Source organism: Malania oleifera, chromosome 10 (genome assembly GCF_029873635.1).
Source record: "Malania oleifera isolate guangnan ecotype guangnan chromosome 10, ASM2987363v1, whole genome shotgun sequence".
NCBI classification, from domain to species: Eukaryota; Viridiplantae; Streptophyta; class Magnoliopsida; order Santalales; family Ximeniaceae; genus Malania; species Malania oleifera.
The window spans coordinates 64,832,644-64,860,117 of record NC_080426.1 but is presented as its reverse complement, the minus strand read 5'-3'; the positions used below and the strand labels follow the sequence as shown (position 1 = coordinate 64,860,117).

Genomic DNA, 27,474 nt, shown 5'->3' with positions numbered 1-27,474 from the left:
ATCTACAACTGATTGGTGGGAATCTTATGGTGATGAGTGTCCTGAGTTGAAAAGGTTTGCAATCCGATTATAAAGCTTAACATGTAGTTCAACTGGATGTGAGAGAAATTGGAGTGCATTTGAGATGGTACTAACTTCCTAAGTCTCTTTGCATTAAAATTTACATAATATTTAAAAATATGAAACTTTTGAATTACAAACTTGTTACTTATAAATTATAATAGACTAATAGTATTGTGTATTTGACCATTTGTATAGGTGCATACAAAGAGAAGAAATCGTTTGCACAAGCAGAGGATGAATGATTTGGTTTTTGTTATGTATAATTTGAAGCTAAAAGAAAGGCAAGCTAGGAGGGAGGCTGATCCTAAAGCTACCAATTTGTGTTTTGATGATATCCCATCTGATGTTGAATGGATAACAGAAAGTCCTACTCTTCCACCCAATGGAAGATGGTTAAATGTTCTTGATAGGGCGGCTCATAAAAGAGCCTCCAATGGTGATGAAAGTGATGAATCTTGGAATGATGGAGAATTCATTACAAGGACTCTACAAGAAGCATGTGAGTTTAGAAAACTTTGTGTAAATATATATATATTTTTAAAAGCAAGACCTCATTTGACATAAAAAAAAAATTATAAACTCATAAATTTGTCTTCATTTGTTCATGGTTTGGAATAGGTGGTTCAAAAATTGATGTTGGGATCCAAAACGAAGATGAAATACAAATTCACGAAGTTGATGATAATGACAACGAATTTGATGAACCCACGACTGATTCAAGAAATGAAGCATCCAATACATTTGATGATGATGAGAACCATGACGTCGATGATGTTATTGACGATGAACTAGATGAAGACATTGATGATGATCTTGATGCATATGACTTAGATTGTCCCGACATTGACGACCTAGCTTGATAGTTGTAGGTTTTTAGCTTTGTTTGTTGGTTGGTTGTTATTAAAACTTGTTTTTAAGTTTGAATGGTTAATTGGTTGTCTTATGAATTGGATATTTGGATGGTTTGAATATTGAGTTTTAATTGTGTTATGTGGGTAGCTGGGAACTGAGAATTTTGTTGTATGGCAATTGGCACTGAATAGGATGGTTTGGAATTTTGTTGATGATGATCTCTTTATTTTTTATGATTTTATCATAAATTGGTTTAATTGAGCTACATTCACAAATATAATAGGAATGCAAGGATTTGAACCTTGATTTCCTTGTTGTGCGAGGGCTCTACCACTTGAGCTACATCCTAAATTATGTTTCTAACTTGATTGACTTATTAATTAAGCTTATAGTCTTAAGAATTGTTATAAAATTCCATTTACATTTATTTTAAATATTTGTTTTACATTGAAAGTAGAATCTTACGATTCTCGATCTGATTCTACAATCCGATCCTGCAGACACCTCCAACAATCCAACGTAGAATCCTAATTCTGACAACATTGACTAGGTGTACATCCTAACTCCCCCAATGTCCCGATGGGTACTAAGTGAGCAACCTAGGTAGGGGCAGGCTCTTAACATCTTCCACTGGGCCTTCTGAGTGGGATTGGGAGCGCCACGAACAATCCATTTGGGAATGGATTGCACAAGACTCTCTGGCCCAAAGGTTTGGGTGTACGTCCTTCTTGGTTGTTGGCTATACAATTGTGCTGATGGGATGAGAGTTACCCTTAGTACTGGTAGAATGTGAGTTATTTCCCTTACCGTTTGAGTTCGAGTTCCTTAGTAATGACCTTAGTTGGTTCAAGGATTCTTGAGCCATGAGACTTGACCACTGGGTTAGACACTTGATCGTTTCCTTGGATGAGTACAACTTGGCTGGACTTGGTGTAGTGTTGTCGCCGCACGGGCATGACGCCTCGACACTTTAGGAAGATTTTGGCAAGGGTGATTCCTAATGGATATTAAGGACTCCATGTTCGTAACACTAAGTCTAAAGATGAGGCACCTGAGTAGTATCCTCTATAGCTTCCATAGGCTAAATTAAATGGTCCTAAGGATGGCCTAGCGCCTAAAATTTCAATCCATACAAATTTTGCTTTCTTCCTAATAAGGAATGTGCCATACATCTCCTCTAATCTTCTAGACTCTAGCCTACCTGAGTTAGGATATCTCTTCAGCTAATTTTGGTCAACAAAAGATTGCCCCAAACGATTTCCCGATGGTTCCAGCCTAGAGAACAAAGATTTTCTGGTGTCTAGACTTGAGTAGTTGTCGATGTTAGCAAATCCACAATCTAGGCATCTCAATCATAGGTCCCCTAGTTTGTTCTCCTCTACTTCAAACTTGCCCTTCGTTGTTTCCCGAAAAGCTCTCCAACTAGATGCCTCCTTGCCGTCTCAAATACAAAAGGAGCTCAAAGCCCCTTTGTGTGGTATTTTCTCCAACGAAATGAATCTCCCAAAGGTGTTCCTCCTCAGACGAAGCAAAACGATGTAGATTTCTAATATCAGTAATGTTCTCTTAGAACATCACTAGTTGCTCAATATGAGGATTAAGCATAATGCATATGGTAATTCCTATACCTTCTACATTGTTGAAAACTTCCTCTCTTGATACAATAGGGTAGAAATTATGCAAAATCGGTGCTTGGCTTATTGAAACATTTCCCCCCATCACCAAGAAACAGTTAATGCCTACTTCCTCCAAAAATCAAATCAACAAGCAAAACAATTTTTCAAAAAGAAATATACCACTTCAAACAAAAAATCCATCCAAGATCCAGCAGAATCCAATAGATGACAAAACGGGGCCGCACTTTATCAGTGGCACAGTGATGTATAAGCGCAGCCCATGAGAACCGGATTGTCCATTTGAAACCATCCTCTCCAAAGCTGGTCCCAATCCCAAACAAACCCTTAATCAACAATTGGATTTCACAACACTTGTAACATCGAAACAAAACCACATTTGCAACTTGCAAAAAAGATCAAGGAGTAAAGTCACCATCACAGAGAGGAAAGAGAACGTAACACACACGACGCAAGAAAACGCAAAGAGCAACATTTAAAAAAAAAAAATTAATGATAACTATTTTAAATGGAGGTGGGAAGAGCATGACAGAATTACCCAGTAAGAGTCCGTCCATGTCGAAGATGACGTGAGTGATGGGTCCTCTGCTTGGAACACAACCGGCTTCGGTTCCCATTTCTGGCCGTGTTGGCCGTTGGGGCTCTGCGGGCAATCGGTTTGGTTAAATGCCCAATTCTGCAGACCGATGGTTTGCCGTTTGTCAAGCGACTCGAGCAATGGCGGATCTTCAGCCAATATAGAAGAGTAGGAGACTATGTGACGTTTTTACTTCCAATAGACTATGTATGTTTATATTATCAGGTTTCACCTATTTGCAAGAAGACTGAAAATCAAATTTTATGATTTTCAATTTTTTTGATAAGTGGTTTAATCTATAAATATTTTTTGAATTAAATTATTCATTTTATATATTTTAAAATTGAAATTAAAATTAAATAATTATATAAATTTAAATACAATTAAAATAAAAAATATACGTAAATTTTAAAATGACAATGATAAATTTAATTATAAAATAATTTTACTATTTTTTAATTATCATGTCCAATAAAATTTGTTATTGTAAAGTAAATTCTAAAAGTAAAATAATTAAGAAAAATTATTATAATAATTTTTATTTTTTTATTATAGTATTTTTCTAATGTGTATTATTCAATAATTTTATTATTTTAATCATATTTTTGTAGTAGTATTTGATTTAAAGACAAAAATGAATATTTTTTAATCAAATCTTTAATTTATTTTAGTTTTGTAAATATTAACCAAAAAAGTTATTGATTTTGGTTTTAGTTTTAGTTTTTTATTTTTATTCTCATTTTTTATTTTCATTTCTATAATTTTTTGATAGTGATATCAAATCGCCCTTTAATAGTTTATGTTTAATAACCATTAGTTGTTTGCAACCGCTAATTTGTATTTTTTCACCTAGGTGGTATTTGGTTATTGAGAATCAACTCTAATAATTGAAATTGAAATGGAAGACTCTCATTTTTAGCATTTGTTTTATAGTAATCTCATTCCGATTCTTATTCTATGTAAGAATGATATTCCCCTTATTTGAATTGGTGTATTCCCAATAGAGGGGGTGAGTTGGGTATTTAAAACTTTCTACCTGAGTTAAATTCTCAACTAGTATTATGCAACATAGGGTCTTTCTAAACAAATGTCAATTACCTACTAATATAAAACTGAGCAAATGATCAAGACAAATATAGCAAGCTCAGTATTCCTCAAATAAGTATGTATGCAAATATTTATAGCAATTAAAACATTTACAGCAGTTCAAGTACTAGCATACATGTGCGAAATTGAAAGTGCAGAAGTTAAACAGAGAGTCAACACAAAATATGTTATCGAGGTTCGGCCAATACTACCTATTACCCCACCTTAGCTCGTAGGCCCGAGGATTCTACTAATACTCACTTAACGGATGGAGTGACACTAAATACAACCAGGTCAAATTACAAAGGCTGACCTCAACCTTTACACACTCTCCTTATGGAGCGGAGAGGGCCCTAACAATTGATAATCAAACACAAATTTTGTGTATAATGAAATGCTTCTGATACAAGTAGATGTGTACAACAATTACAATCCAAAATATGCACTCACAAATGATAAAGATTTATGCTCAGGTGAGATCTTGATAATATAGAATATCAACTCACAATAGAATGTGTATCTATATGTTTATGCGTGAGTAAGTGAGATTTTTGAATCAAGATAATATATTTATAGTAGGAACAATCAGAGAATCTTAATAACCCTAATCAAATACCTCAACAATATATGTCAAATGTAAAGCACAACAGATATTTAGGGTTTTGCTTACCAAAAATATTTTTTCAAATAATACACAATACAAGCCTTGAATCTTGCAATTGAGTGTGCAAGATTCACAAGCTAAGAAGAGTTTCCCAACAAATATATATTAAGAAAATAACTTGGGAAGGACTCAAGAATCACTCTCAAAATAATTTATAAAAATGAACAAAGGAGAGAGTAAGTGATTTTTTATTTTGAAGATAAATGCCCAAAATGTATGCTCTTTTAAAAAGAATTTTCAAAATAATAAAGATAAGAGAATAAGATAATGAATAAAATACAAAATTTATTTGGGAGGATTTTTCTTCTTAATCTCTTGTTTAAAAATGAGTAATGGAAGGGTATATATAAGGCTAGACCAAAAATACCGTCGGAGGACAAATTATGGATTTTTAAAAATGTTTAATTGAGTTTTTAACCCTAATTATCGCAGTTAAATTAAGTTACCCGAGAGGTTCGGTTGCCCGGTCCTTTGTGTCGGTCGCCCGAACCAACGCAGGTCTGTTCTTGAGTTCGGGTGGCTGAGGTGAGTTTGAGCGGTTGAGTTTTAAGGCATTCCCAATCTTCGTGGTTTCGAGCGCCTGATCCAACATTCGGGATGTCGAATCCCAACATTTGGTCGCTCGAGCCCAATTTGAATTAAGAGTTCGGTCGCCCAAGGACTGTGAGAAAAGTTACTTTGAATGTTCGGTCGACCGTCGAAAGTTAGTTCAAAATGGGTTCAGTCGCTCGAGCCAAGTCAACTTGTTGACTTTTTGCTCATTCAGTCGCCCGAACCATTTTAACCATACAAGTTCGGTCGCCCGAAGCCCTTTCAAATTCAGATTAAGACCTGATTAGCCTCTTAATTGTTGTCCCTATTATTATAAGTGTGATATAAAATCTTTTAGGGAATTTTCATTATGTGCATGGGAACCTATGGTTAGTCTACAACCTAGACTTTTTAATTTAGCCTAAAAAACGTGGCGTCGGTCGACCTATAGTCTTTTGATTTCTCTATGGTCAAACTATGGCCTTTGAGCATTACAATCCTATCATGCATTTGATGCAATTATTACAGATCATATAATATTATTACAGACCCAAGAATAATAAATGCATTTACAAATAGAGAGAACACGTCTTCTTCTTTGCTCTTCATATTCCCATGGAATATGTCAGGAGTATGTGCTCATTTAAGGTCTTTCTGACTTTCACTTCACTTTCATGTGTGTGATCTGAATTATTAACATGTTCAAGCACTTAGGCACACACATTAGTAACATGTGATTTGTCATTATCAAAACCAGGGATCGGACCAAAAAGTCAACACCCCCTTTTACTTACTTGTTTTTTTCATCTCTCATACGCTCCAATCAAATCCTAATTTGTAAAAACACAATATTTACTACTCTACTCGTTGTAATCCATATACATGCATACACGGCAACATATTATAATATAATATTTGATATAATATATTATAATATATATATTACATAGATTTAGAAAATAATATTGATAGTATTACTACATTAAATATAAATATTTAACAATATATTTTAATATAAATAAGAGCCATCATTATCAATATTTTTATCATATATATAATATTTGTATACATAAAATTAATAGAATAGTATTAAATATGACATCATTATGATATAATTGTGATATGTTTATTAATTTATTATATTATTATTTATAATTTTAGTAATAAAATAAAATACAATATTTATTATTATCATAAAATATAAATATATAATACTAAAATAATATACAAAAGAATATAATGAAAGAGAAAAACTTCTCTTAATATGAATATTTGATTTAAAGTGTACTCCTTTAAGTATCAAGTTTTCTTCTTAGCAAACACCGCTCCTAGCCAGACAAGAGCACCAACGGGACGATCCAAACCCCAACAACAGGCTAACCAATGTATTAGATGGGTTGCAAAGTTATTTTGTTGTTGAAGGTTCTTATTGTCTCAAAATGAAAATTTTAATAGCAATCTTAACAATAAAATTAAAATAAAATATTTATTATTATCATCAATTATAAATATATAAAAATAAATTTAACAATGATATAGTATAAAAAAGAATGTAATATTATTATATAATAAATAAATGTGAGCGTGTATATATATTGTAATATAATATAATGTATATTGCAAAATTTTAAAAAAATAATATTAATATAGTATATAATACAATATAATATAATATATATTACATAAATTTAAAAACAATATTGCTATTATGATATCATTAAATATCAATATATAATAATTTTTTTAATATGAAATATTGTAACCATTATTATTGATATTTTATTATATGCAATAATATTATAACACATAAAAATGAAAGAATAATATTAAATTATAAAATACGGTATGATTATATTTTATTTATTTTATTTTTATATATAATCTTAAAATAAAATAAAATATTAATTATTAATACCATCAATAAAAATATATAATTGTAAATTTTAATAATGATATAAATACAAAAGAATATAATAGTATTGTGTAATAAAATATAATATAATGTTATTGTGGTTGTTTTATTATATTACTTTTATATTCAATAAAAAATTATGTTATAATATTATAATATATGAGATTTTTATTCACATCTAATAAATTGCATATTAAAATGTAATAATTATAAAATATAAGATAAAATATAATATTAATATAACAAAATACTAATAACAAGGAATACGATAAGATATAATATACAAAGTATAATCAAACACATGATTATAAAATTATTTTATTGTAAACAATTATTTATTATCTAACAAAATAAAAATATTTTATAACATTTATATTAAATTAGTTGAATGAATTTTTTATATTATAATGTCATAATTGATAAATTATACTCATTTCTAATTGCTATGTGTATATATAACATTGTAACGAAATTTCGATTCCAATTCTATGACGAATTGAACATGAGGGAGGAATCAAACATCTCGTTTTTTACTCTAGTGGATTTCAATTTTGATTCCAATTTTGATTTTGTTGGTCTTTCAAGACTTAAAATCTTGTTTTGATGATAATAAATCAGAAGAACTTAACATATTTTGTTAAGTGATGATGTGACAGGACTCAAGAAAGAGAATATAAGGTCAATTGCTCACAAAAATCAATAAAAGCTAATACTCCAAAGAAAGATGATTAAATGAAGTTCAAAAGGATGAGTTCAAAGATGATATAATAAAACTTAAAGATCATGAGAGCATGAATGTTAAAGAGGGCTTGCTAAAAGCTTAAAGTATATTGAAGCTTAAAGACAAGATGGAGCTAAAGAAAGACAAACATGAAGAATTAAGTGCCTAAAATGTCAAAAGTCCTAAGAAGTCTTTATGTAAGTATTTCGTATTTAAATATCTTGGGAAATATGTTGAAAGCTCTTCTAGGGGTAATTCATTGACTTAGAGACCTCATTGAAAACCCTGGAAAATGTTTTATAAAAAATCAAAGTAAGAGAGCAAAAGAATTTTTGAAAACTAAAATGAAATTTTTGGATTTGGTCTACCCAGATGACTAAGGAGTACCCTCAGAAAACTGAAGAATAAGTTCAGTCTACTGAAGAATTTTCTGGAGAAATCCTAAAAAGGCAGTACCCCCTTAGAAGACTGAACCCTCAGTTTAGTTGTCTAAGCTGGGACTTCAAAAGTTTAAACCTAGAGTTCAGTCATTTGACACTATGTCCAATTCAAAATTTTCAGTGTATTAAGGAACATCAGAAGACTGAACCCGATACTTCAGTTGTCTGAACACTGTTAATGGCTAAATTTTTTAAATATTTTTAAATTCAAATATTAGTTTCTTGTGCTCCAATTTTTCTAAAAACTTGGAAGACACTCCAAGTAATCTTGGACAACACGAAATCACTTTTAGAAGCCTATAAATACATGGTTTTGTAAATAAAATCATACAATGAATTGAAAAATCTGCTGAAAGCCAGAGTTATCAAAGCTTTCTTTTGCTCAAATCTTTGTTAAACAAGTGGTTTAAGAATTTGTTAAAAGACATAAAATAAAATTTTAAAACCCAATTCACCCCCACTTTTGGGACTACACCTCAACTTTCAATTGGTATCAAAGCAAGCTTGTATCAAATCCTAACTAGTAGCTACATAAAGATCTATATGACACACCTAGGAGTAGCTCCTTTTGGAGAGGGTCAATCCTCAATTAGGCCTCCTATCTTTTGTGGTTTAAACTACACATTTTGAAAACAAAGAATGAGGATTTATATTCAAACCATGGATTGGAAAGCATGGAGGGTTGTCACATATGGTGATTACATTCCTACTAAAACTGTAGATGGCAGAAGTCTCTAAAGAAGAAAAAGACTTGACCGACATTGATTACAAAATGATGCAAGTAAACTCTAGTGTCATGAATGCACTATACTGTGCCTTAGATGTTAATGAGTTTAATAGGGTCATGACATGTAAGTCAGCCAAAGAAATTTGGGACAAGCTAGAAGTAACCTATGAAGGAACTATAACGGAAGGAAGAAATCTTAAAAATACATCCCTAGATGAACTCATAGGATCCCTTCTCACATATGAGATGTCTATGAATGAAAGAAGTGGAAAAACTAAAGCTCAACAATCAATTGCTTTTAAAACATAAAAAAAAAAAACTCTAGTGATGAAGATGAAGAAAAGATGGATGAAGATAAAATAGCCTTCATATCTAAGAAACTTGCCAAAATCCTTAGAAGGAAGAACAAATTTACAAGAAAAATTTGGAATTCAAAATCAGATGACGAAGAAGAAAAAGAAATCAGTAAAAAGAAAACAAAAGCTAAACCTCCAACATGCTATAATTGTAATAAAATTGGACATATAAAATCAGACTGTCCAAAACTTATGAAAGATTCCAAAAAGAAAAAGAAAAAGACAACGAAAGCAACTACTTGGGATAATTTGAGTACAAGTAGTTCAGATAATGAATCAAGTGACCAAGAGGTTGCTTGCTATATGACATGGGACGATAAGGAAAGCTCCTCATCTGAATCAATTAATGATTCTTGCAATGACTTATCTGAAGAATCCAATTATGAAAGTATACCATCTTATGAAGAACTTCAAAATGATCTATTCAAGGTGCATAAAATTCTAGTTAATATGACTAAATGATACACAAGAATGAAGGAGTAGTGAAAGAGTTGGAATCCCTAAAACTTGCTGAAAGAGAAAAAGATTTAAAAATCAATAGACTAGAAAGCAAGAATGAGAAGGTAATAAAAGAACTAGAGGATTTAAAATCCAAAACTTCTATGGATAAAGAAAAAGACTTATATATTTCTAAACTAGAAAATATAATTATTAAGATGTCTCAAAATCAAGAAAAGGGTAAAAATATACAAAATTCATAAATCTATGATCTTAAGAGAAAATTTGAGGATCAAAACAAAATCATCTACAACTTCACTAAAGGAAAAGAAAATTTTGATAGAATGATTGGTGCACAAAGAATGTCTTTGAATAAAGAAGGCATAAGGTTCAATGGTGTTGAAAATACAAAGAAAAAGAACCTCTATATGGGTACTTTACATAGGCCTCTAAAAACTATGCTAGCACCTCATCTAATGCTTATACTCACACTATATGCTTCATATGTATGAAGGGACATATAAAGTTGTTAGCCTTGGTGTATTCCCAAGAGGGGGAGGGGGGGTGAATTGGGTATTTAAAAATTAATCCCCTAGGTTCAACTAATCTAGCAAGCAGTATTTCACAAACCTAGGGTCTTTCTATGTATTCACAATCCTAATCAAATATTTAAACGATAAACATAAACACATAGGTGTAGAAAGTAAATTACGGAAAATAAAATCAACACCAAATATGTTATCGGGGTTTGGCCAACTGTGCCTACATCCCCTCCTTGGCTACACCAGCACAAGGATTCCACTATGCCTCACTTAAATGGGTGGAGTGGCACCGGTTACAACCAAGTCAATTCAAGGGGCTGACCTCAACCAACACGCCTTAACAATATGGTGCACCTAACTTTCCTAACCGGGTCTAAGCCAGTCCGGGACTATTCAATAGGGTTAGTCTCTCTCTTCAGGCCCGTGCCTGGAATACAATCAATATGAAATTTTTATACAAATAAACGCTTCTTACACAAGCAGATATGTACCGCTACACACAATATAATAAATGCACCTCAATGATGTATGAACTATAAGCTCGGTGCTCTACATGTGCTATCAACACTCAATGATGTATACTTTCAAATATGCACAGAGTGTTCTAACAAGCTAATCTTTGAACGCAAAGTATATTAAATCTCAATATCATATTAGTGCTTCAAAGATACTAGCAATGATATTCAAACGAACTTAAAAGTATTTTCTCAAATGTATCTAGCACAAAAGTTGTTTGAAATCTAGTTTTGTAAAATATTTTGCAAACAACAATAAAGCTATAGGAATCTTGCAATGACAATGTAAAGATCCTTAAGCTTATGAGTTATCCCAACACAAGATTTTATCAATAAAAAATATGTGGGATAAACTATGCTAAACTCCCCAAAATCAATATCAAATATTCAAGCAAGACAATGGGAGTATTTTGCAATACCTAATAAGCACTAGCACAATTTGTAAACTCTCACAATGCTAAGATGTATCAAGGGAATGAATATATGAGAGTATTTGAAGTGGAATAGGCAAAAATAGGCTTTTTGAGTTTGAGAGGATTTTTCACTAATTATATTGCTAATCTCTCCTTAATTTTGCAAATGAGCCCCTATATATAGAGAATGACAAAATTATAACCATTGGGGACATGTAGGGTATTTTTAAAATTGTTTTAAAATGGTTTAGGAAAATTAACCCTGTTTAGTTAAATTTAACCTCGGTAAAAAATAATTTAATCACGTGATTCAGGTGCCCGGTCTGAGATTCGGGTGCCCGAGTAGACTCAGTCAGAAATTTAATTTTTAAAGGTTCGGGTGCCCGAAGTCAGGGTCGGTTGGCTAAACCAAAGACAGAAACTTTTTGTCCATGGTTTGGGTGCCCGAAGCCGAGTTCGGTTAACCAAACCAGCAAGTTTGGTCGCCTGAGGCCTTTTTGAACGCGAAAGTTCGGGTGCCCGGGTTGGTGAAAAGCACTCTGACATGGGTTCGGTTGCCCGACGACAATACGTTCATTATAGGTTCGGTCGCCCGAAACCTGGTCAACCCGCTGACTTCTTAGTGGTTCGGGTGCCGAGGTGTTTTGAACACCTGAGGTTCGGTCGCCTGACCTCTCACAAATTTTTCCTTTTTAGTCCATTTTTAAACCAATTGATTCCCCTGATTATGTAAGTGATATAGGGACTTTCTTAGGTGTACGTGCTGGGACCTAAGGTCTTTCTAAGGCCTTTTTTAGTACGCCAAAAAACCTTGCGTCTATCGACCTGATCCCTAAGGTTTCTCTAAGGTCTTGAACTTATAGATCCTACATACATGATATGCAGATTATTACAAACCTTTTCTTAAATAAAATTATTACAAACTCAATGATAAAAAATACAACAATAAATATATTGGGTCTTCACTTCTCTTTAGATTGCCACATGTCATTATATGAGTATTTGCCAATAAGAACCTGCACACAAACTTGGCAACCATTAAATACCTGAGTATTTGTCATAATCAAAACAGGGTATGACAAAAGTTTGAATGTCCATTAAATAGGAAAGATGTGAAAATTAAACAAGTTTGGAAAGTAAAAGAAACATCTTTTGTTAAACTATCAAGACCCAAGAAAGTATGGGTACCAAGGTGAAAGACTAGTTCATAAACCATAGATTTTAGGTATTCTCTTATTAGGAGTTAAGAAAGCTAAAATTATGTTGAAATGAAATGGATTTGAAATGACTCAAAAAGCCTATATGAAATAAAGTGATAATTATAAATGTGCTCTGATAATTGATTTGATTAACTCATAAAATATAAATAGATTGTCTACCTTAAAGATTTGATGTATAATCTGAAAGTCTATATTAACTATGCATATCATGGTGAATATTTCAGCTATAACTAAAGGAATTAAAAAAAAAAACATAACCGTAGATGAACAGTCATAAGTACTTAAGGTTAAAAAAATTTTAGAGCATAACATACTTGAGATTTATAAAATCAATCACTAACGAAGCCTATAAGTAAAAAATATGAAATACAACTGATTAAGGTATTGTAGGTGCAATGAACTTATGCTCATAGCATATGGCTAACTCAAGAAGAAAACTCTCCTTCATCAAATTTATGGAAAATTATTTCATAATACAATGATATTAGACATGTTGAAATAGGGGATAAGGATAAGTTTCCGAGCTTATTGATACTTATCATATTGAAATAAAAGAAGATAATATTGTTGGCCACAATCAATGGATGAATTGTCCAAGGCTTATTTGTCCTATGTTGTACCTTGCATTAGAATGCATATGCTTATTGATAACCTTCTCTATTAATGTCAAAAAGGGAGAAAGAGTTGAATTGAAAAATTGGTATCTATGAACATAGAATAATATCCATAAGCAGCTCATGATATAATATTGCTATTGGTATCTATGAAATATATTGGTATCCATGAGTATGTTAATTGATATATGAGCATGACAACATATTTGTATTCATAAGCATGTTATGATATTTATGATAATGATATAATATTGATATGAATCTTGATATTTGTATCCATGAGCACTTACATGAAATAATTAATATTTGAAGCATGGCATGATAAAATTTAAAAGCATAATTAGGTATCTTCATAATACATAGTTTTTTACTTCCAATGATAGTCTGAATTTATAGAATATAAGACACATTTCATTCAGGGGGAGTAAGTGTAACGACCTGAAATTTCATACCATTTTTTTTTTATAAATATACTGCAAAATTAAATACTCTGATACCCTTGATTATATCTGTTACAACATCTCAGGCCCCAAGTGGGCACTGAGGAATTTCCTGTTTATAGAGTAACATACCTATGCAGCAGAAAAACATAAAGTCATACATCCATATCTACAATACTAGAATCTAGTATTATTTACAAAACATACATACATAATTATACATCATCCCAGCATCTTCTACCCAAACACTCCCGAATACTACTCTAAAAATACAAATCCCCTGATAACACTTACCCTAAAGACTGGGTAGTGTAAATGACCTCTCTACCTGCGAGCCTGCTCTGCTCGTCTAGCTAGATCACCTGAAAAATATTAATTTATTGGGTTGAGACGACGCTCAGTAAGAAGAAATATGCTATTACTAGTGTGTGACAACTAAGTTTACATAAATAACTTACTGATAAATAATTGAATTGAGATATCATGTAAATACTGTGTAACTCACACCTACATGGCTTAAAATACAACTGTGTTATCTGAGTTTTCTATTTATTCATACTGCTGAGAATATAATATATATCTGTTGTTATTCTGTAAATCTATTTATAAATAACTGAGTAATATCCTTTGGAAATTTGTATGTCATGATTTAACCCATCATGACAGGGTTGTATGGCCTCGTAGGCTGGACTTAACTCTGGTTGGCTAACTAGAATAAGTTACCTAAATACTCTACCAATGCTCAGTCCGACCTATACTTCAATCCCTCCAAAGGCATGATACTGGTATCTACCTCGTCAAACCAACCTCCTCAACCTAGGAATCTAGGGAGACTACAATCCCTTCATAGGCACGGTAGATGGAATCCACACACTATCTAAGATATGTGGTTGCACTCTAATCTGAATTAGCAACGGTACCGTGCTCTACTGACTAAATCTGTCTGAAATAATTAATCTGACTAAAATAATTCATTAGGGATCTGCTACCGTATAATACTAATATATATATAATTATCTTGCTGTTTCATCATGATTCCAAAATAACCATAACACTATAAATCTGATATGAAATACTGTAATATCTAACTGAAATAACGGTAATATCTGACTGAATAATCTGTAATATCTTAGTGTTATGATTTTGGAAAATCATGGAATTCTGTAAATACTGTAAAATATCTTTCTATAAAATATCTTTTTATAAAATATATTTGTCTGTATAATATATTTCTGTAAAATATATCTATTTGCATAATATGTGATAAAGCATATTTCTGTGCAAATATACTGTAAATCATGATATTCTAAAAACTACATAAACACTGTAGTGAGCAAATACCTACTAATGCCACACAAATAATAAAACTCATATTCTGAAATCTGTAAAACTGTATAGTTTAAACCATGTATCTTAATAAAAAAAATACTATACTTTATTTATAAAATTTTTTGAATTTACTAGCATAGCATATTTCCCTTACCTTGGCTAACTGAACTCATCTACTAGTTTTAACTCACGCCGACGACGTTCATAATTCCATATTCCTGAAATTACACACACACACACACACACACACACACACACACACACACACACACACACATATATATATATATATATATATATAATATTGTCAAATAATTGAATTCCCCAAAATAAATTTTCATACTCATATTTCCTGAATTATAAATCATTCATTATCTTACTTAGTTTCCTGGGAACACCCTCTAAGTTCCCTAACCTACCTGCAGTAAAAGCCCCAACGCCCTGAATTCACAATACCCACACAAATCATCCTAATCACCAATATGACAACATCTACTACTAAATTTGGGTTCGGAAAAACGTACAAACCAAATAACTCTTAAATAATCTACTCACTCTGATTTTGGGATGGTTCCCAAACTTCTCAAATTGAAGTTTTGCTCCGGTTAGGTTGTGGAGAATCTCCCCAGGATCATCGTGATAGCTTTTGATCATCGAACCGGGGAGAATCGGAGCTGAAAATTTAGAGAAATGGTGGAGGATTCGTTTTCTAGAAAAAGAGAGAGAGAGAGAGAGAGAGAGAGAGAGAGAGCGAAATGGGAAGAATTTTTTCGGGGAAAAATGAATTTTCGGCTATATATAGATGGCTAGCCATGTGGCCTCATCGACGAGACACGTCGACGAGGTGAAGAAGGCAGATCGTCGACGAAAGTAAAGAACTCGTCGATGAATCAATGGGTCTGAAATACACCCTCTCGGGTATCTCGTCATCGACGAGATACTGAGATTCGTTGATGACCCGTACAAGGGAGGTCATCGATGAAGCCAGGGCATTCGTCGACAAGCCCTGCTTCACCTCCTCTGAATTTTCCTTTCCCTCTTCTATTTAATTACTATTATTTTTCGGGTCTTTACATTCTCCCCTCCTTATAAAATTTCATCCTTGAAATTTTCTATTTGTGTTATACACTGTCCTTTGAGAAAAATTGGCTACTTATTTTATTACTTACCCTCACTTATGGCGAAGGAATACCGTGGTTACATTCAAGGTTCTAGGAGATTACAAATATATACATAAAAGAAAATTCTCCCAAAACCCAAATACTAACTATCCTAATTCTACTATAGAACTTATACATCAACTATTCTGTTCAATATCAAAATAAAACTTACTCTATCTGAACTGTTGCTGTTTCCTCCCTGACTATTGTTGATCCCCACTAAAAAAATGTGGGTATTTCTGTCGTATCTCCTCTTCTAACTCTCACGAGGCCTCTTCCACTGCATGATTTCTCCACAGGATCTTTACTAATGGAATGTTCTTGGTACACAATTCCTATTCTTTTTTATGTAAGATCTGCACTGGCGTTTCCTTATATGCTAGTGTATTTCTGAGCTCTAACTCCTCATAGCTAATTACATGGGAGGGGTCTGGGACATATTTTTTCAACATGAAAACAAGAAAATACGTCGTGTATCCTGGATAGAGTTCGTGGTAAAGCTAGCCTGTAGGCTACTGGACCCACTCTCTCTAATATCTCGAATGAGTTAATGAACCTAGGGCTCAACTTACCTTTCCTCCCAAATCTCATAGCTCCCTTTAATGGTGTTACTTTAAAAAATACCTGATCTTCAACATCAAATTCCAATTTCCGATGGCGCATATCGGTGTAACTTTTCTGCCGACTCTGAGCTGCATTGATTCTATCTTTTATTAGTTGGACTTTATCGTACACCTGCTCCACCAACTTTGGTCCCAAAACTCACCTCTCGCCCATTTCATCCCAGCACAAAGGTGAACGACACCTCCTACCATACAATGCCTCGTAAGGTTCCATGCCGATCTTGACCTGATAGCTGTTATTATAGGCAAACTCAACCAGGGATCCAACTACCCCCAAAATCCAGCATGCATGCTCGCAGTATATCCTCCAATATCTGGATCATTCTCTCTGTCTGACCATCATTCTAAGGATGATATGCAGTGCTGAATGATAACTAAGACCCCAAAGCCTCCTACAAGCTCCTCCAAAATCGTGATGTAAAACGTGGGTCACGGTCTGAAACGATGGATACTGGCACTCCATGGGGTCGAACTATCTCCTGAATGTAGATCTCTACCAGTCTGTTCATTGGATAGCTAACTTTAATAGGTATAAATTGGGTTGTTTTTGTCAATCGGTCAACAATCACCCATATAGCATTTTGACCATGCAGCGCCGACGGCAACCCAGTGACGAAATCCATGGATATGTGATCTCACTTCCACTTAGGGATGTGGAGTGGCTACAACTATCTTGCCGGCCTCTGGTGCTTAGCCTTTATCTACTGGCATGTCAAACACTGTTGCACGAATTCAGCTATCTCCCTCTTCATTCCACTCCACCAAAAAGTCTCTCAAAGATCCTGATACATTTAGTGCTACTAGGATGAACTGTGTACAAGGATCTTTGAGTCTCCTCTAAAATAGCCCTTCTAATCTCAGCATCCACAGGAACTCATAGTCTGGTACGGAACCTCAGGGCTCTATCATCAGAAATACTGAACTCTTCTCCCTGTCCGTCTTGTACTTTCTCTATCAACTTTGCCAATTCTACGTCATTCTTTTGGGTAGCTTTAATTTTATCCTACAAGGTAGGTTGTACCACTAGGTTGGAAATGAATGCTTGGTGATCACCCTTTACCAATTCTAGGCATAGTCTCTCCAAATCCATCTGTATGGGGTGCTGAATACCCATTGCTGACATCGCTACTCATGTTGCTTTCCTTCTCAGTGCATCAGCCACCACGTTTGCTTTCCTTGGATGGTAGCTACTAGTACAATCATAATCCTTGATGAGCTCTAGCCATCTTCTCTGCCACATGTTCAAATCTTTGGGTGAAGAAATACTTTAAGCTTTTATGATTAGTGAAGATTCGCATTTCCCACCATAAAGATAGTGCCTCCAAATTTTCAAAGCATACACCACTGCAGTTAACTCTAAATCATGCACAGGGTAGTTCTTTTCATACTCCTTAAACTGTCGTGATGCATAAGTAATAACTCTTCCATGTTGCATTAACACACATCCGAGTAGCTTCAAAGATGCATCACTATATATAATAAATCTTTCCTCCCCTGATGGAATGGACAATATTGGTGTAGTGAACAACCGCCACTTTAACTCCTGGAAACTCTGCTCATAATCATCAGTCCATTCAAACCTCACATTTTCCTCGCGAGTCATGTCAATGGACTAGATAATTTAGAGAAACCATCTACAAAATGTCGGTAATAACCTGCCAGACCCAGAAAACTTCTGACCTACTAGACATTTCCCAGTCTCACCCAATTCACCACTACCTCTATTTTACTCGGATCAATTGATATTCCATCCTTGGAGATCACATACTCGAGGAAAGTAACATGTTTCAACTATAATTCACATTTCTTGAATTTAGCATGCAATTTCTTTTCCCTCAGCATCTACAAAACCAGTCTCAAATGACCCTCGTGCTTCTCAAGACTCTTCGAGTAGACCAGTATATCATTAATGAACATCACAAAAAACTGGTCTAAGTATTGATAGAACACTCGATTCATTAAATTCATGAACACTACTGGTGCATTTGTTAATCCGAACAATATTACCAGGAACTCGTAGTGCCCGTACCTTGTTTGGAATGTTGTCTTTGATACATCCTCTGCCTTGACTTTCACCTGGTGATAACCTGACCGAAGGTCAATTTTAGAGTTGACCTGGGTCCCTTGGATCTAATCAAATAGATCATAAATTCTAGGAAGAAGATATTTATTCTTGACTGTCAGTTTATTTATTTCCCTATAATCTATGCACATCCTCATGGTCCTATCTTTCTTTTTCACAAATAGAATTGGGGCTCCCCAAGGCAACACGCTAGGTCTAATAAATCCTTTATCTAGCAACTCTTGCAACTAATATTTCAATTCTTTAAATTTAGCTGGAGCCATACAGTATAATGCTTTAGATATTGGTGTTGACCCTGGTAGAAGATCCACAGTAAATTCAATCTCCTAGTCTGGTGGTAAACTAGGTAACTCCTCTGGAAACACATTTGGAAATTCTCTGACCACTAGAATATAAGATTGTTTCAATTCTTCTCTCGACAACTCTTTTATATAAGCTACATATCCCTGGCATTTACCCTGTATCAGTCTCCTCACCTGAATAGCTGACACTAGCTGTGGTGAGGCACATACGCGTGAAGCCATAAATTTGTATTCTTGCTCACCCGAGGGTCTGAAAATCACTTCTTTCTGATAGTAATCTATGCTAGCATGATTGGCTGCCAACCAATCCATACCTAATATTACATCAAACCCCTACATATCTAATATCACAATATTAGCTGGTAGTACTTTCCTCTGGATACCCACTGGAAAATTTTTAAGTATCATCTTACATTTCATTACTGATCCAGTCGGCGTGGCAACTAACAATTCAACATCTAACTACCGTGCCTCAACCCTAGATAACTTAGCATATCCCGAAGATACGAAAGAATGGGTAGCCCCCGTGTCAAACAAAACAACAACTTTATATGGTAAAGCAGTAATAATATTTGTCACGACGTCTCCCGTAGCCTCAACATCTCCCGGCATCAATGCATTGACTTTTTCCGGTATTGTGTTCCTCTACTGGCCTCCACGGGGTGCCTGATAGCCACCTCGGAACCGTCTATGAATTGGTGCCTAGGCTGGCGGTCCATGACATGACGAAGACCTATGATCGGGTCTCCCACAACGGTAACAGACATTCTCTCCCATCCTACACTCTCCTAGATGCCTCCGGCCACATCTGGGACAAATGGTGTAAGCCTGCTCACCTTGAAACCCCTGGTGTCCTGTCATCTGTCTCTGGCTTCCTCTGAATCGATCTCCTCTCCATGAGCCCCAAATGGAACCCACCTAAAAACCCGAAGGTGTGGGCCTCTTCCTCTGGCTCGGTACTCCCACATCTGTTTGCTCGCTCTCCTCTACTACGATGGCTCTGTCAATAGTTTAGTAAAGTCTTGCATCTTTAAAACCACCACCTGCTTGTATTTGTTTCGCCTCAAGCCCCTCTCGAACATTCTGGCTTTCTTAACTTCATCTGGTACTATATATGGAGTGAATCATGATAGCTCGATTAATTTCACCGCATACTGCTAAACTATCAACGATCCCTGGGTCAAACTTAGAAACTCCCGTACTTTAGCCTCTCTGACCGTGGTAGGATAATATATGTCAAATAATATGTCTCTAAATCGGGCTCAGGTCATCGACATTGGAATGAGTCTCTGCTTCTCTGGCAATTTTGTGGTCATCCACCATCTCTCGACTTCTCCTGCCAACTTATACGTGGCGTAAAGGACCCTCTGCTCGTCGGTGCAGTGAAGCACCATTAGTATCTTTTCTATCTCCTGCATCCAGTTCTTTGCAACTGAAAGATCAGCTGTTCCAGAAAATGCTGGAGGGTTCATCATTATGAATTTTTCTATCATGCACCCTTGCATAGTAGATGAACCTCCCTTCTTCCTGGAGCTCCATGCAATCTCAGCCATGACCGACTGAGCTATGCTGCGTAATACAACATTTGAGTCCCCGTCTCCCATGCCAGATGACCCTGCTTCATCATCACCATTAGTGTGTGCGCTACTTCCTCTAGGGTCCATCCTGCAACACACCAAATTATTCTGAGATTTCGAACCTAATAATTATATTCTAACTAAAATATTCCCCATACATCCTATCACTAATTTAAGGTCTAGTCCTACCATATAGAAAAAGAAACTAACGATAGTTTACTATGGTTTTCCTGAAATCATCACCCCAGGAAAAACATAGAAACTACCCCGAAGTTTCCACTTACAGACTATAGAACAAAACCCTAAATTCTCATCCTAGTTTCCCAACATTAACTTACTGATATTTTGTTCTATCCTTCTTAAAATTCCATTCTTATATTCTGGTATTGTTTTCCGCTGTACTCAAGAGTCCGCAGAACCTAACAACCTAGGCTCTGATACCAAAATGTAATGACCTGAAATTTCATACCATTTTTTTTTTATAAATACACTGCAAAAAAAAAAATACTCTGGTACCCCTGATTATATCTGCTATAACATCTCAGGCCCTAGGTGGGCACTGAGGAAATATCCCGTTTACAGAGTAACATACCTATGCAGCGGAAAAACATAAAGTTATACATCCATATATACAATACTTGAATCCAGTATTATCCCAAAACATACATACATAATTATACATCATCCCAACATCTTCTACCCAAACACTCCTGAACACTACTTCAAAAATACAATCCCCTGATAACACTTACCCTACAAACAAGGTAGTGTAAACGACCTCTCTACCTATGAGCCTACTCTGCTCGTCTAGCTGGATCATCTGAAAAATGTTAATTTATTGGGTTGAGACAACGCCCAGGAAGAAGAAATATGCTATTACTAGTGTGTGACAACTGAGTTTACATAAATAACTTACTGATAAATAACTGAACTGAGATATCATGTAAATATTGTGTAACACCTACATGGCTTAAAATACAACTGTGTTATCTGAGTTTTCTATTTATTCATACTGCTAAGAATATAATATATATCTGCTGTTATTCTGTAAATCTATATATAAATAACTGAGTAATATCCCTAAAAATCTGTATGTCATGATTTAACCCCTCATAACAGGGTTGTGCGGCCTCGTAGGCTGGACTTAACTCTGGTTGGCCTACTAGGATAAGTCACCTGAATACTCTACCAATCCTCAACCCGGCCTATACTTCACTCCCTCCAAAGGCACGATACTAGTGTCTACCTCGTCAAGCCAGCCTCCTCAACCCAAGAATCTAGGGAGACTGCAATCCCTTCATAGGAATGGTAGACAAATCCACACACTATCTGAGATATGTGGTTGCACTCTGATTTGAATTAGCAACGGTACCGTACTCTGTTGACTGAATATGTCTGAAATAATTAATCTAACTAAAATAATTCATCAGGGATCTGCTATCGTATAATACTAATATATATAATTATCTTGTTGTTTCATCATGATTCCAAAATAACCACAACACTATAAATCTGATATGAAATACTGTAATATCTAATTGAAATAACTGTAACATCTGACTGAATAATCTGTAATATTTGAGTGTTATGCTTTTGGGAAATCATGGAATTCTATAAATATTGTAAAATATCTGTCTGTAAAATATATCTGTCTACATAATATCTGATAGAGCATATTTCTATGCAAAAATATTGTAAATCATGATATTCTAAAAACTACATAAACATTGTACTGAGCAAATACCTACTCATGCCACACAAATAATAAAACTCATATTCTAAAATCTGTAAAACTGTATAGTTTATACACTATATGTTAATAAACAAATACTATACTTTACTAAAAAAATTTTCTGAATTTACTAGCACAGCATATTTCCCTTACCTTGGCTAACTGAACTCGACTACTGGTTTTAACTCACGCCCATGATGTTCATAATTCCATATTCCTGAAATTACACACACACACACACACACAAATATATATATTCCTATCAAATAATTGAATTCCCCAAAATAATTTTCGTACTCATATTTCCTGAATTATAAATCATTCATTGTCTTACCTGGTTTCTTAAGAACACCCTCTAGGTTCCCTAACCTACCTATAGTAAAAACCCCAACACCCTGAATTGACAATACCTACACAAATCATCCCAATCACCAGTATGACAACATCTACTACTAAATTTGGGTTTAGAAAAACCTACAAATCAAATAACCCTTAAATAATCTACTTACCCTGATTTTAAGATGGTTCCCAAACTTCTCATATCGAAGTTTTGCTCTGGCTAGGTTGTAGAGAATCTCCCCAGGATCATTGTGGTAGCCTCTGATTGTCGAATCGAGGAGAATCGAAATTGGAAATCTAGAGAGAAGGTGGATGGTTTGTTTTCTAGAGAGAGAGAGAGAGAGAGTGAAATGGGATGAATTTTTCGTTGAAAAATGAATTTTCAATTATATATAGATGGCTGGCCATATAGCCTTGTCGATGAGACACGTCGATTCGTCGATGAGGTGAAGAAGGTAGTTCATCGACGAAAGTAAATAACTCATCAATGAATCAATAGGTCTGAAATACACCTTCTCGGTATCTCTTCGTCGATGAGATACTGAGACTCGTCAATAACCCGTATAAGGGAGTTCGTCGACGAAGTCGGGGCATTCATCGATGAGCCCTGCTTTACCTCCTCTAAATTTTCCTTTCCCTTTTCTATTTAATTACTATTATTTTCTGAGTCTTTACAGTAAGACTTGTAAAATAATATTATTATGATTTATGAAACTCATTGAAAACTATGAAATCCAATCCTTTATATTTTCTCATGCTACTTTGGAAACTTGTTGTTTATCATTTTATGCATGATAAATGCAAAGCTTCTGTTTTGAGCCTTCACTAGATCTATAATTTTGCTTATAATTGCTCATTGACTTAGTTTTTATATGTTTTTGTTGATATCTTACTCTTTTTGATTGATGTCGAAAGGGGGAGAAATTTTGGGCAAAAATTGAGTATGATACTGCATACTTAAGTTAATATATTGGTATTTGATCTTGAATGATGAGATATGAGCATGATATTGAAATTAATATTAATCTTGATCTTGATATTGCAAATATTGTTAAGTTGATTCTTATTGTAAGGGGGAGTCTTTTTAAGACTTACTCAATTTTTTACTCCTTGTTTGTCATTATAAAAAAGGGGGAGGTTGTTGGCCTTACAAAGCTTAAAATCTTATTTTAATGATAACAAATCAGAGGAACTTAACATATTTTGTTAAGTGATGATGTGACAGGACTCAAGAAAGAGAATACAAGGTCAAGTGCTCACAAAGATTAATAAAAGCTAATACTCCCAAGAAAGATGATTAAATGAAGCTCAAAAGGCATGGATTCAAAGATGATATAATAAAGCTTGAAGATCATGAGAACATGGATGTTAAAGAGGACTTCCTAAAAGCTTAAAGTATGTTGAAGCTTGAAGACAAAATGGAGCTAAAGAGAGACAAGCATGAAGACTTAAGTGCCTAGAATGTCAAAAGTTGTAAGAAGTCTTTATGTAAGTACTTCATATTTAAATATCTTGGGAAATATATTGAAAGCTTTTCTAGGGGTAATTCATTGACTTAGGGACCTTATTTAAAACCCTCGAAAATGTTTTATAAGAAATCAAAGTAAGAGAGCAAAAAGGATTTTTGAAAACTTAAATGAAAATTCTGGATTTGGTCTACCCAGACAACTGAAGAGCACCCTCCAAGACTGAAGAATAAGTTTAGTCTATTGAAGAATTTTCTGGAGAAATCCTGAAGAGGCAGTACACCCTCAAAAGACTAAACCCTCAGTTTAGTCGTCTGAGTTGAGACTTCAGAAGTCTGAACCTACAGTTCAGTCATCTGACCTTGTGTCTAGTTCAAATTTTTCAGTGTATTAAGGAACATCAAAAGACTAAACCCGATACTTCAGTCGTTTCAACACTGTTAATGACTAAATTTTTAAAATATTTTTAAATTCAAATATTGGTTTCTTGTACCCCAAATTTTCTAAAAACTTGGAAGACACTCCAAGTAATCTTGGGCAACATGAAATCACTTTTAGGAGCCTATAAATACATGGTTTTGCAAATAAAATCATACAATGAATTGAAAAATCCGCTGAAAGCCATCTTGCTAGCAAAGCTCTCTCTTGCTCAAATCTTTGCTCAATTGATGTGCTGAATTTCTGAAGTACTGATCATCATACTAGTGAGTTTTGAGTTGCTAATTCTCATTTAGAAAGAACTTGGTGATAAATTCTCTTAGCTTCAATCTTATTTCAGTTTGATATTTAAATTTTGAAGTATCTAGTGTTTGAAATTGTACTAATCTGCTCTATGTAAGAGTGCTATTGTACGAAGAGATTGTATCTTGTTTTCTTGTAGTGATTGAAGATTCCGGGTTGTTGGATCGTTAGACTGGGCATGGGGTATCGCTTGGAGAGGTGTTGCTCTAGCCTATTGAAGGAGTGACTGAGTGTGGGGTATCACTTGGAGAGCCGCTACTCTAGCCTATTGAAGGAGTGTTTGAGCATGGGGTATCGCTTGTAATGGTTCGTTCTGCCTAGAAAGGAACGGTATAGTGGAATCCTTTGGTGGTATTGGACAAAGGTGAGGATGCAGGCTGGGGATAGGCCAAAGCTCGTAAAAACGTGATGTCACTCTCCTTCCTTATTCTCTTTACTTTTTAGCATATATACTTTGTTGTTTGTGAATGCAAAGTGCAGGTAGTTGAAGTTAAGAACTGAGAATAACAAGAAGACTCTTAATAAAAGAAAATACGTTTTGATAAAACGTTTGCGGAAACCTAAAAAGGGAGTACGCTGTTTAATTATTTGCAGAAATCTTTATTAAGAGAGAAGTGCAAAAAATTTCATACAGGGCTTGAAATATACTCATACATTCACAGGGTTGCAAAAGCTGAAAGTGCTGAAGAGCTGCATACTTAATCTTAATTTAGTATCTTTGGTTGTTTACTTTAAAGTTGTTGTTTGGTTGTTGGTTGATTGTTTGAGTTTTGGTTTGCTTGTGTTGAGTATTGGATTGTGGATTGATTGAGTGATCAAAAAGCTTTGTTGTATGTTTGTTAAACAAGGGGTTTAAGAATTTGTTAAAAGACTTAAAAGAAAATTTCAAAACCCAATTCACCCCCCCTCTTTGGACTACACCTCAACTTTCAGATTCAATATGTTGTACTGGATTACTCAATAAGAATCACTCAAACCTCTTTTTTACCCCTACTAGAAAGTTATGGCAACCAAAACAATATTTACATAAGTATGTTGAGGTATAACTGACTTTTGAAAAGTCAATTTATGTATATTATTTAATTTTGTCATGTCGAGTTAGCTATTGAAAAGACAACGAGTGCCACCAACTTGACTTTTTAATAGTTGGTTTATGTTCAAAATATGCTCAACCAACACTCAAAATATATTCCTTTCAAACTGCTATGTGTCCCTTCGCTTGCTAGTAAGTAATCTGACTTTTCAAAAGTATGTGACCAATAATTAAATTGGCTAATGAAATGTCAATAATGATTTATTACACACCAATGCACTCCTTTCTCCTCTAGGCGAAAGCACACCCCTGAGCTACTTATGTTGCTACTGTTGTATTGAGAACCCCCCCTCCTTCTCCCAAACTCCCAAATCAAGTATCCTAACTTATTCTTTCTTATGGCTCAAATTCCCTGTATTTTTTCATTAAAATCTATTCTTGAAGCAAGCATTTGGAGATTTTAGTCCATTGCACACCTTGATTTGTTTATCAATGAGGTATTTCATGAAATTTTTAATTCAGGGTTTTGTGTGTTTTTATTGTGTTTGAAATATTAAGTGGATAATTTCATAATCCATTTTAGGAGAAGTTAGAAATTTGGGGAATTTTTTGTGAAACAATAGTTATTTAATCATAATTTTTATTATAGTGTTATAAATTAGGATTATTTTAGTTAAGTAACAAACTATTTACCTTGCGTTTATTATATATTAGTATTTTTGGAAATATTGTTATTTTCCAAAATTTCCTTTAAAATATTTTTTTAAAAATTGCTTACTTGAACTTATTTTAGTTGAAAATCTTGGTAGAAACAAACTTGAAGCTATTTTTTAATCTATGAAAAAATACTAGTTAATAAAAAATTATTAATTGTTTGCGAAATTAAAATATTATCTAAGTTACATTAGTTTAGTTAAAATTTTTATTTTTTTGAAATTATTGATAAAAATTTTATTTTGCTATCAATATTATTGTTATCGTATTGTCATTATTATCTTGTTCTGTTAAAATAAATATATATTTAACTTGGGGTTTTGCTCAAACCACTTTGTACTTTGTAGTGTAGGATTATTTGTTGAAAAATTTACATTATTCTAAATTATTGGTAGACTTTGTGAAAATTATTTGCTTAGGATATATAGCCTTAGATAAAAAAAAATTTCTTCATGTTACAAAATTATATTACAATTACTAGTGCTATAAATTCATAGACCTTGTGAAACAATTATTAGTGTTATAAATTCATAAACTTAGTGAAATTATTAGTATCATCAATTTTTAAAACAAGGATTATTTGAAATTGGTTTTTTAAAAAAAATTTTAGGGTTTATAACTTAAAGTTTA

The 27,474-nt window shown here is 33.9% G+C and overlaps 1 protein-coding gene across 1 annotated transcript in view; it reads right to left on the bottom strand.

The window, feature by feature from the left end:
* LOC131166973 ((DL)-glycerol-3-phosphatase 2-like) overlaps positions 1-3,401 on the bottom strand; it is a 46,037-nt gene extending 42,636 nt beyond the window's left edge. The window contains exon 1 of the mRNA XM_058125671.1: positions 3,088-3,401. Within this exon, the coding sequence (XP_057981654.1) occupies positions 3,088-3,166 (79 nt within the window). The 5' untranslated portion in view covers positions 3,167-3,401. The remainder of the gene's footprint in view (positions 1-3,087) is intronic.
* Between the last annotated feature and the right edge of the window lie 24,073 nt (positions 3,402-27,474).